The 12,205-nt window shown below is 45.7% G+C and overlaps 1 protein-coding gene across 1 annotated transcript in view; it reads left to right on the top strand.

Annotated features, from left to right (window-relative positions):
- Nucleotides 1–12,205, top strand: part of Eif2ak1 (eukaryotic translation initiation factor 2 alpha kinase 1) — a 42,869-nt gene that overhangs the window by 19,699 nt on the left and 10,965 nt on the right. Inside the window, exons 7-11 of the mRNA XM_051162991.1 lie at nt 1,873–1,972; nt 5,318–5,375; nt 6,008–6,332; nt 9,391–9,502; nt 11,244–11,344. Of these exons, the coding sequence (XP_051018948.1) occupies nt 1,873–1,972; nt 5,318–5,375; nt 6,008–6,332; nt 9,391–9,502; nt 11,244–11,344 (696 nt within the window). The remainder of the gene's footprint in view (nt 1–1,872; nt 1,973–5,317; nt 5,376–6,007; nt 6,333–9,390; nt 9,503–11,243; nt 11,345–12,205) is intronic.

Genomic DNA, 12,205 nt, shown 5'->3' with positions numbered 1-12,205 from the left:
CCCTACAGTAGGAGGATCAGTTCAGGATCCACTTCTGGGATAGAGGGAGTTGCAGGCTAGACTGGATTGTATCAGACCCTGTCATAAAAGCCACTCCCATGCTGGGCAGTGGTGGCAGAGGCCTTTAATCTGAGCACTGGAGGCAGAGGCAGGTGGATCTCTTGAGTTCGAGCCAGCCTGGTCTACAAAGCAAGTCAGGCCAGCCAGGGATACACCAAGAAGCCCTATCTTGGAGGTGGGGGGGAACCAAAAACAAAAACTAAAACCAGTATGATTTGAGCTGGGCTTGCTACATGCACCAGTAGTCTAAGCTGCTGGGGAGGGCAGCGGGGATGGTCACTTGAGACTAGATTAGCCATGCCTGTATAACAACACTTCACTGTTACAGAAGGGAGGGCATTGATCCCACATCTCAGGCTAAAGCTGGAGAATTGAAAATTCAAGGCCTACCAGGGCTTCAAAGTGAGTTCAAGGCCAGGCAACTTAGTAAGACCCTTTCTCAAAAAGTAAGCAGAAGGCTGGGATGTACTGCAGAGTGTGAGCTCTTGCCTCCGTGTGAAAGGCTCTAGGTTCTGCCGTAGTACAGAGAGAGGGCAGTCGGAAGGGAGTTGATGTTTGCTAAATAGCACATTGTACCGGTAAATATAGAAAATATGAAAACTAACTTTTTATTTCATGTAATTTTTCTTTCAAGTTGTGATTTTTCAAGTTTATTTTTCAGATTATGTTTCACAGGGTAGACCTGTGAGCCGGTCTCTCCTTCTAAATGCTAAGACTAAAGTCTTGGGACAGGCTGTGAACATGTGTGTGCATCCATGTTTGCCCACAGTGCTTGTGTGGAGCTTAGAGAACAACTTGTGGCGTTGGTTCTCTCCTACCATGTGGGTACCAGGGACCAGGGTTAGGTCATCAGGCTCACAGCAGGGTGCCTTTCTTTGCCTTCTGAGCTGTTGCATGAGTGAAAACTTAATTTTTTAAGTACTTGGTTACCATACTCTCCAGCTTGTTACGTAAGAAAGGATGGGCCCAGTATCGGCCCATCTCTTACTGACATGCTGTGAGGTCCTGGATAAATTCCCTTCTCCAAGTCACTGTGTCTCTGGCTGTTTAAATAACACTGACAAATCCTTCATGTCACAAGTGTGATCCCAGTGCTCAGCAGGCTGAGCAGGAGGATCAGGAGTTTGAAACCAGACTACTGTACTGTGAGACACTATCAAAACATAGAAGCAAACACAAACCATTCCACGGAGCCTGGGGATGCAGCTCAGCCATAGAGAGGTTATCTGGCATGCTCAAAGCCCTTAAATTCTCAGCAGCATGGGCCTAGAGAGATGGCTCAGTGGTTAAGAGCGCCACCTGCTCTTCCAGACATCCTGAGTTCAATTCCCAGCAACCACATGCGTGGCTTACAACCATCTATAATGTGATCTGATGCCCTCTTCTGCAGATAAAACACTCCTATACAATAAATAAATCCTTTAAAAACTTTATTAAAGGAACAAAGATAAAGGCAAACAATAGGAGGAATGGCAGTGGCCCTGTCACTTATGGTGAGGTGGGATATAGGACTCAGATGAGCTATCGATACATAAAGTAAGTGTGGAGTTGCTGTTTGCCGGGTGTGATGGCACACACCTGTAATCCCAGCGCTTGAGAGGAGGACCTCTGTGACTTCAAAGCCAGCCAGGACGGCATACCGTGATACTGTCTCAAAAATAATAGCAACAAATAACAATAGCTATTTATCTTCATTTTTATTATTTCTATGTAGTTCAGATTCCTTTTTTAGATGGTCACTATTAATCTTCCATGGCAAGCACTATTGGATAGCAGATTGCCAGTAAAAAAATTCTAATAATCTTTGTTTAGGTGCTACGAGAAGTAAAAGTTCTGGCAGGTCTCCAACATCCCAATATTGTTGGTTATCACACTGCATGGATAGAACATGTTCATGTGATTCAGCCACAAGGTAAGTTGCTTTTTATTTCATTTATTTCCTTTCCTTTGGGTGGGTGTTTTTGAGACAAGGTCTCTCTCTATAACCCTGGCTGTCCTGGAACTTCTGTGTAGACCTGGCTGGTCTTAGACTCACAGAGGTCTACCTGCCTTTGCTGCTTGATTTAAGGTTGTGCCACCGTGCCCAGCTTTTTTTTTTTAAATTTTGTTTTGTTTTTTGAGACAAAGTCTGTGTAGCCCTAGCTAACCTTGAACTCATGGAGATCTACCTGTGTCTGCCTCCCAAGTACTGGGAATAAAGGCATCCACCACTACTCCTAGCTGCCTAGCTTATTTACCTGTAATCATGTATATATGTAGGTTTCTGTGTGTGGGAATGTACACACATGCTTGTTGGTGCCATGAGTCCAGAAGATGAAGTCCTGGCTGGCCTGCAATTTTCTACATGCTGGCCTCCAGTTTGCTGCAGTTCCTCTGCCTGCGTCTCTAGAAAACTAGGGTTGCTGGCATGAACCATCATGCCTGGCTAAGGGAAATGATTTTTGTTTGATTGATACAAGTCAGTCATCCCTAGTCTAAAAATCTGAAAAGAAAAAAGTTCCCATATCTTCATAAAGTGTACAATTTGAACCTTTTGGAGTTAGGATTGGGAGGCCTCCGGTATTCTATATATATGTTTTAGGGGGGAAATTCCCAAGTCTGAAGTGCTTTGGTCTCCACCTACCCCTGTGTGTACTCAGTCTGTTTATGAGTGTCTACTAAACTTCCACTCCAGCCAGTCTGCCTTGCCCTTGTATATACAGGTTTAGCTTTATTTACTTATTATTTAAAAATTGGTTCTTTTGAGACAAGGTATACACTATTACCAAGCCCACATTGTTGTTGTTGTTTGCGTTGTGTGGGTGACATGGCCTGCCTTCGGGACTCGGGTGGAAGGGTGTCTACAACTCAGAGCTGGAAAGGCATCCCAGCCCTGAGGTGGGACAGTGTCCCAAGGGTATCCTGAGGCACGGGAGCCCAGGAACCTCACAGCTCTGAGAGGAGGCCTCCTTAGACAATGCAGCCCCTAAGCCCTGAGAAACTAGGGAGCCTTGGAGCCTGAGCCCCGTCCTTCTTCATTCCTCCTCCTCCTCCTCCTCCTCTTTTTCTTTCGATGAAAGAGTCACAGGCAGGCAGTAAATCTCTCAAAAGAGATTTATTGGAGGGATAAACCCAGGAGGAGACAGAGGAGATCTGGGCAGACACAGTCTTTTTATAGGGTTTCCTAGGGGGCAGAGCTTTCTAGGGCAGGGATTTCCGGAGTGAGTTGGGATTTCAATCCTGAGCTGGGGGAAGCTCAGGGATTGGTGAGTTTTTGTCCAGATTTCTCATCCCAAATTAGCATAATCTGGTGTGAGTCCTACTGAAGGCCTGGAGATGGCAGTTACAGAGGTCTGGGGATGGGGTGGGGGGCAGCTGGGCTGCTGGAGCTTTCTCGGGCAGAGGTCTGACCAGTTTTCTGCCTTAAGGAGTAATAGTTTACAGTGTGTCCAAAATTTACAAAGAGTCCACTGTGAAGGCAGTAGGCTGAAGCAGGAAAGGCTGTTGTCATCATGGACAGCTCCCACAGTGACAGCAGGCTTTCTGGGACAGGAAAGGTGTCTGGTTTTCACTGAGCAGTCGGCTGAAGCAGGAATAGACACCACAGACAGCTCCCATGGAGGGACAGGAAAGAGTCAGCTGAAGCAGGAACAGTCACCCTGGACAGCTCCCACTGAGGCGCTGACTAGAGCCCTGGCCATTTTGTTTCCCATCTCCACAGCCCCAGCGCGGGAAGGAGGACTGTCAGGGACCTCTTTAAATTTTAGTGTCCTGCTGCTCAGGGACTAAACATAGCTCTTGGGGTTGATGATACTGTGGGTCAAAGGACTTGTAGGGGCGAGCAGTGGGCTCCCCGCAGCTTGGGGAAGGTATCCTGTCACAGGGTTTGTGTGGTGGTGGTGGTGTCAGGCACTCTAGCTAGCTCTGCTGAGGCAGCAGCAGTGGCAGTGGAGAAATCTCTAAATGAATCAGTGTGTGTTTGTGTGTGTGTCTGCGCGTGCGCGCGCGTGCCTCTATCTCTGAGGCAGTGGCCTTGATCTGGCCAAGGCCTCCTCAGTGGCAGTGGCAATGGCCACAGCCAGCGGCCATGATAGCCTCAATTTGGCCACAGAGGCAGTGTCCCTACACACATTAGTTTCAAAAACTAGCTCAGTCAGCTCAGTGCCCTTCAAGTCAGGACTTTAAGTCAGCCTCCTCCTAAGGGCTGAGCACAAGCACGCGCTTTACACGCAGCGTTAATGTCTTTTCCGTTGTTGTTGTTGTGTTAGTGCTAAGGACCGAAGGCCTGGTACCTGCTAGGCAAGCAGTCTCCTGCCTTGCTGTACCCCCAGTCCCAGGGTTTTCACTTATAAATAGTCAGAAAGAGGGGCTGGGAAATGGCTCAGTTGTACAATGTCTGCCTTGTGGGCAGGAGGACCTGACTTTGGATCCTTAGCAGCCAGGTAAGGCTGCAGTGTGCACTGCAGTCCCAGCCCTGGGCCTCTGCGGGGCTCCCTGGCCGGCCAGTGTCACCAAGTTGATACGCTCCAGACTCAATGAGAGACTGTGTCTCAGAAGATAAGGTAAAGAATGAGGGAGGCAATCAGACACTAAGCTCTGCCCCCACAGCCATGTACACTAGTACCCACATGCGTACTGCATACACCCACGTAAAGCACTCACCACAAAGACACACACCCGGATGAAAAAAAAAAATCAGTAGCAGAGTATTTTGTTAAAAAATTGCATGATATTCAAATATCAGTCAAGTATATTAAAACATAAGCTTACTTAAAAGATTGATTTTATGTATGTGGTGTGTGTGTGTGTGTGTGTGTGTGTGTGTGTGTGTGTGTGTGTGTGTGTGTACCATGTATGTGCAGGTACCCACGGAAGCCCAAAGAGGGCTTCAGATGTTCTGGAGCTGGAGTTACAGGTGTTTGTAAGCTGCTCGATGTGCATGCTGGGAACTAACCCCAAAGTCCTCTGTGAGAGCAGCAAGTGCTCCTAACTGCTAAGCCGGTTCACTCACTTTTTGCCTGGAGTTGCTTTTCACAGCAGCAGAACTAAGGCTGAGTCCATGCCTAGTGTTGACTATCAGATCTCTGGAACCCGCGGTGATTCGTGGTGCTGGGAACCGTGTCCCTGGGGTTCGCGCAGTGTCCCCGTCTCTTAGACTCTGTGTGCTCCTTTTGACTTGCAGCTCATTTGGTGCTGTCTGTATGTGTTAGCTCCGAATTTGACCGTACATGAAAATCATGGCCGCTTGCAGATGTTTGTGTTTCTTTCTGCTTGGCAGACAGAGTTCCCATGCAACTGCCCTCTCTCGAAGTGCTGTCGGGGGACGAAGGGGACAGGTATGTGGATTGGTGCTCCGTGTGCACATTAGTCATTGCTTTCTGTCACCAGCGTGACTTCTTTTGTATTTTGCTTGGAGTGTTGTAGACTTCCTTTCTGCTTGTTTTCTTTTTTGTTTCTTTTTATTTTTTTATTTTTTACCCTTTTGTCATTTTGTTTATTTTCCTTACAAAATACCAAATTACTCTCCTGTCATAATTGTTCATATTTACCTTAATTGACTTATTTGGTACAGGGCTTTGCCATGCAGCTCAGACTGAACTTCAGTTTACTTTGTAGCTCAGGCTAGCTTCAATTTTGACAATCCTCCTGCTTCATTTTCCCTGGTCTTGGGGATTATAGATTTCTGGCCCTCTCAATATTCTAAATCAAAGTTAATGCTAGACATTTAATATGGTTATTTAAATGTAAGACTGGGCCTCATGTAGCCCAGGCTTGCCTAGAATTTACTATGTAGCTGAGAATAGCCTTGAACTACTGATGCTCTTGTCCTGCCTTCGCCTCCCAGATGATGCTGGGATGCTGAGATTACAGGCATCTGCCAAAAACGCCTGCCTGGTGCTGTTTAGTTAGAGTAGTCTAGACACTGTGATTGACACTCACTTCTGTGTTACTGTCTGTTTGCTTCTAGAGACCAGGGTGGTATTAAAGAGAACGAAAGCAGCTCATCCATTATCTTTTCTGAACTCACCCCCGAAAAAGAAAAACCTTGTGGTGATTCTGACATTAAAAATGAGAATAACAACTTGGTGAGCTACACGGCCAATTTAGTGATCAGGAAGAGCAGTGAATTTGAATCGTCCATTGAGCTCCAAGAAAATGGCTTGACTGATTTGTCTGTCAGACCGGTTATCAAACACCAGCTGCCGCTGGGGCATAACTCAGACTTGGAAGGGACTTTCACGTCCACGGATGAGTCTTCTGAAGACAACTTGAACCTGCTGGGGCAGACAGAGGTAGAGTGCTTTCCCAGATCCCACAGCTGTGTAAGGGGTTTGACTTTGTGTGACGTCCCTTCATCCTCGGCCTGGTAGTGTTCCATCTTTCCGCATGGTTTTCTTGTTTAGTCTCATAGACTCAGTGTGGTCCCTTTGGCTGTATGGTACTTTTCAGGTTTGGGGTACCTCCTTCCCCCAATCCACACAGGATTTAATATAGCCCAGGATGACCTGGAATGAGCTGTGTAGTCAAAGATGACCTTGAACTTCTGATCCTCCTGCATCACAACATGCAGTCTATGCAGTTCTGAGAATCACACCCAGGGCTTCGTGTATGCTAGCAAGCTCTGTTCTAACCCACCCGCAGGCCTGCTGTAAGGCCTGTGCAGTCCGCCTCCCTCATTGCTTAGTTAGCTGGTCTTCCCATTGGGTCAGCGCACCCCGAGATAGTCTCTGTTGTGTGCTCTGGAGCTGGAAGCTTCATTCACCACTGATTTCTGGTATGTGTTACCATTGTACTATAAATATACACATATATTCATGCCCAACAAGTTTCTAATTTTGGAGTGTGACTTTTGGTGACTCCTGTAAGGTTATCAGGTCAGTTGTCAGTGTCCGTTTACTATGGTAAGTTTGCTAATATGCTCGTCAGACTCTCACCAGTATTGTTAGAGTTTGAAACCCTAGAGCCTTAGTGGCTGGAGAGAGCTCAGCTGAACAGTGCTTGCCATGTAACCCTGACCTGGTGTGGTGCTACACACTTGGAATCCCAGCACTGGGCAGGTGAAGCGAGGTGGGCCTCTGAGGCTCACTGGCCAGCCACTCTACCCTAATCAACAAAACCTACACTCCAGTGAGAGACCTGGGGCCCTGTCTCTAAAAACAAGGTGGCCAGCTCCCAAGGAACAGCACCTGAGACTGAATTCTAGCCTCCACGTGTACATGCATCTTGCATGGACACATGAACACCCACAGACCCCTCCCCCCGTACATGCACACACAACACTTGAACATTAACAGAGTCTACATGACAGATTTATAATCTGTCAAGGTAGGACTGAAAATCTGTGTGCACTAAAATAATTCTTAGGAAAGAATGTGTGTTGTCTACACATTTTATGGTTTTGATTTTTTTTTTTTTTTTTTTTTTGGCTTTTTTCAAGATAGAGTTTCTCTGTGCCACCCTGGCTGTCATGGAACTCACTACATAGACCAGGCTGGCCTTGAACTCAGAGACCAACCTGCCTTTGCCTCCTGAGTGCTAGTATTACAGGTGGGGGCCTACATATTTTTTAAAAATGGAAGCTTGTCCTTAATGCTGAATTCAGTCAGCTGCCTGGAGCTTAACATTCTCTCTTTAGTTAGATGCAATATAATGAAGCCAACTATTCTTAGTTAACTTTGTATTACTGTGATAAGGCACCATGACCAAGGCAACTCATAGAAAGAAAAGTTTATTTGGGGCTCACAGTTTCGGAGGGTTGGAGTCTATGACCATCAAGGCAGGGAGCCTGGCAGCAAGCAGGCTGGCAGGGTGCTGGAGCAGCAGCAGAGAGTTCACTTTTTCTTTTTTTAATTGAAAATAGATTTTGAAAGAATACAATATATTCTAATTACTGTTTCCCATCCCCCAACTTCAAACCCACTGAAGCACAACCTTTTTCTATACAAACAGGCATCTATAAAAAACAATAATAAAACAGGGTAAAATGAAAACAAACAATCTAGAATAGGATGAAACAAACTAACAGAAGAGCCGAAGAATAAGCACAAGAAACACATATTCATACACAGAAATTCCATAAAAACACAACCTGGAAACCATAATATATCTGCAAAAGGCCTGTAAGGGGAAAAGTAAACAAACAGACAGACAGATAGATATCTGCAAAAGGCCTGTAACGGGAAAAGTAAACAAACAGACAGACAGATAGATAGATAGATAGACAGACAGACAGACAGACAGACAGACAGATAGAATGCTCAGACAAAGCATTACAAGGCAAGAAGCCTCCTAAAATGTCATTGAGTTCTTTTTTTGCTATCTATTACTGGGCATGGGGCCTGTTCCTAAGTGTGGTTTGTATACCTAGTGGGACTCTGTTGGATTTTTTTTGTTGTTTTGTTTTTTGTTTTTCGAAACAGGGTTTCTCTGTGTAGTCTTGGCTGTCCTGGATTCACTTTGCAGACCAGGCTGGCCTCGAACTCAACAGCAGTCCACCTGCCTCTGCCTCCCGAGTGCTGGGATTAAAGGCGTGCGCCACCACGCCCAGTGAGACTCTGTTGAAGAAAACTAATTTTTCCTTTGCAGAGACCTCACATCTTAAGACACAAGCAGGGGGCAGGGAGGGTGTTTGAGACCTCAAAGCCTGCCCTCAGTAATACATCTCCTCCAAGGCCCCACCTCCTAATCCTTCCCAAACAGTTCCACCAAGTGGTACCAAGCATTCAAATAGTTGAGCCTGTGGAGGCCACTCTCATCCAAACCACCATACCAACTCACATGTGTGCACTTTGGAGAATACTGACAGTTGTAGAATACTGTGCAGCCATTCTGTCATGCTTTATCTAAATATAGTTTCGTGATACAGCACTTGCAGGGTTCCGTTCCTAGAGCCACAAAGAAAGCTCCCAAGACAAGCATCAATTGTAAACAGACACTGTGACACTGAGCAGACCACATAAGCTTTCAGCACCAGTTCCTCGGGGCCACAGTCAAAAGCTCCCGCTATTGGGCCAGGACATACTTTGCTAAGACTCCTATTACCGGGGCCCCTGCCTTTGTGTCACCTTGAACTTCCACCTCCTGAGTGCTAGGATTACAGGCATGCACCATGGTTGGCTTATACAGCGCTGGGCATGTTGCCCAAGGTTTCCTACACGTCAAGCAAGCACTTTACCAACTGCGCCACATCTCCAGCCTCAGGCTACACTGTCTTCTCTGCTTATCGTCTCCTCTGGGAGACTTCAGGCCGCAGCGGAGTCATGGTGTTTGACCTAGAGTAGTCCAGTGAGTATTTGCTGGCCAGTTAGGACTATGAGACTTTGCAGGTGGGAGCCTGTGTGTGTCCTCTAGGTTCGGTACCACCTGATGTTGCACATCCAGATGCAGCTGTGCGAGCTCTCCCTGTGGGACTGGATAGCCGAGAGGAACAAGCGGAGCCGGGAGTACGTGGATGAAGCCGCCTGTAAGTACCATCTGTAAATCCTATTTTTTAAAAAAAAGACAACTATGTATTTGCCAGTTTATCTGTGATAACACGTTTGTTGGAATTTGTGATGGTGGGTGTTGTCACCTTGGCAGGATCTAGAATTACCTGGATTTGCTTTTGACACACCTGGGAGAGATTATATAGGTAAGGTTAGCCTCTGGCAATACCTGTAGGGGATTATCTTAATTAGTTTAGTTGAGGTAGGAAGACGTGCCCACTGTGGGTGGCACCATTCCCTGAGCTGTGATCCTGGACTGTATGAAAGGGAGAAAGTGAGCTGAGTGATGATACTCATCTATTGCTCTCTCACTTCTGACTGGAGCTGTATGTATAATCAGTGGCTTCAAGCTGCTGCCGTGATAGCATTTCTGTGATGAAAGACTACATATAACCTTGAACTGTGAGATGAAATAAGCCTTTTCTCCCCTGCGTTGCTCTATCAGGCCATTTTATGATAGCAATGGGAAAAGATACTTAAGACATTATTTAACTTGTAATATGACAGAATTTGGATTGATGATTTGGGATAGGAGTTTTTTTGGTGTACATATATGTTAAATGTACATGTTTGTGTGCACATTCAAATGTGTGTAGAGACAAGAGGCTGATTTTAGAGGAGGCTGTCTTCCTCAGTCTTTCCCCACCTTATTTATGAGACTCGTGTGTCTTCACTGAACAGCTTCCTGATTTAGCTAGGTTGGCAGGCCAGTGAACTCCAAAGCTCAGCCTGTCCCTTGACCTGAGGAATTATGGGAATCACAGTTAGGATCACAGGCACAAACCAACCCTGCCTGCCCTTGCTATGAAACTCTTATTGTAGCCAGTGTGGCTGGTGGCTCATACCTTCAATCCAAGGACTCAAGAGGTTAAAATAAGGGGTTGTCTTGAGTTCCAGGTTTCAATACAAGACTGTCATCGACACCAAAAAGGGCTGGTGAGATGGCTCAGTGGGTAAAGGTACTCGCTCCCTAAGCCTGACAGTCTGACTTGGAGCCCTTGGACTCACACGGTAGAAAGAGAAAACTGATTCCACAAGTTGTCCTTTGACCTCCACACATTTGCAGTACATGTATACCATCCACACACACACATATACACATAAATAAAACTTAAAAAGTTAAAGCCCACAACCCTTCCTCCTGTTATGTTTCTAAACTTGAGCTTTTGTTTTAGTACAGGGCATCTAAGCTTTTGTTTTGTTTTGTTTTTGTTTTTGTTTTGTTTTTCGAGACAGGGTTTCTCTGTGTAGTCTTGACTGTCCTGGACTCACTTTGTAGTCCAGGCTGGCCTCGAGCCCACAGCGATCCACCTCTGCCTCCCAAGTGCTGGAATTGAAGGCATGCGCCACCACACCTGGCTCGCTTTTTTTTTTTTTTAATGTTTTTTTCAAGACAAGGTTTCTCTGTGTAACAGCCCTAGCTTTCACTGGAACTCACTTTGTAGACCAGGCTGGCCTCAAACTCATGGAGATCTGCCTGCTGGGATTAAAGGCGTTGACCACCCGGCCCAGATCAAACTTTTTATTGGTTCTTGGTTTCATATTATGCACCCTAGTCCTACTCATCTCTCCATGCCTTCATATCTGCACTCTGTCCTTGCAACCGCCCCGCCAAAAGAAAAGGTTAACTTGTTGAGAACTTTTAACATTTAGATGTTAATGTCATTTAATGAGTTCAAAGAAGTACAGATGTGAAACTATTCATTTTTAAAATTCCAGGTCCCTATGTTATGGCCAGTGTTGCAACAAAAATTTTTCAAGAATTGGTGGAAGGTGTCTTTTACATACACAACATGGGCATTGTTCACAGAGATCTGAAGGTAAGCCAGAGTACTAAACTTGCTAGCACAGTAGTGGCATCTTACAGGATGACTTGGTGTGGGTTCATGCAGTATAATGAGGTAACATACCCTTATTTGTCTGTGTAAACGTTTGTCATTACTGTCATGTAAATTGTTAGCCCGAAGATCCAGAACTCCTGGTTGGTCAGTCAGTAATGGTCCTGTCATGCAAGCATGAGGACTTTAGTTCGTATCTCCAGAACCTTTCCTGCGGCTCACCGGCCATCTAGTCAGGTGGATTGAATGAGTACCCACTATCAACTCTGGCTTCTGTATACATAAACACTCAGGTATACACACACACACACACACACACACACACACACACACACACACACACACACACACACACACACACACACACAACCACAACCTACTCCTCAATACGTAAAAAGAAACCCTTAAATTGAATTTAAAAGCAGTAATTTGGGGTCATTTAAACATTGTTGTTCTTAATGGTTTTGGTTTTTTCGAGACAGGGATTCTCTGTGTAGCTTTGACTATCCTAGACTCACTCTGTAGACCAGGCTGGCCTCAAACTCACAGAGAGTGCTGGGATTAAAAGTATGTGCCACCACACCTGGCCTGAACATTGTCTTGAAGTATGAATATAGTAAGGCTTAAGTATGCAGATTACTAATTGGTGATGGTAGAAGTACTTGGTGTTGGCAGAAATGGTCATACGATTTTGGTTAAAACCTGTTTCTAGAAAAAAGAAATGACCTTAAAAAGCAAACAAACAAACAAACAAAACTGGGCAGTGGTAGTGCATGCCTTTAATCCCAGCACTTGGAAGGTAGAGGCAGGCAGACCTCTGTGAGTTTGAGGCCAGCCTGATCT

Source organism: Acomys russatus, chromosome 19 (genome assembly GCF_903995435.1).
Source record: "Acomys russatus chromosome 19, mAcoRus1.1, whole genome shotgun sequence".
Classification (NCBI taxonomy): Eukaryota; Metazoa; Chordata; class Mammalia; order Rodentia; family Muridae; genus Acomys; species Acomys russatus.
This window is presented reverse-complemented; position numbering and strand designations above follow the sequence as displayed.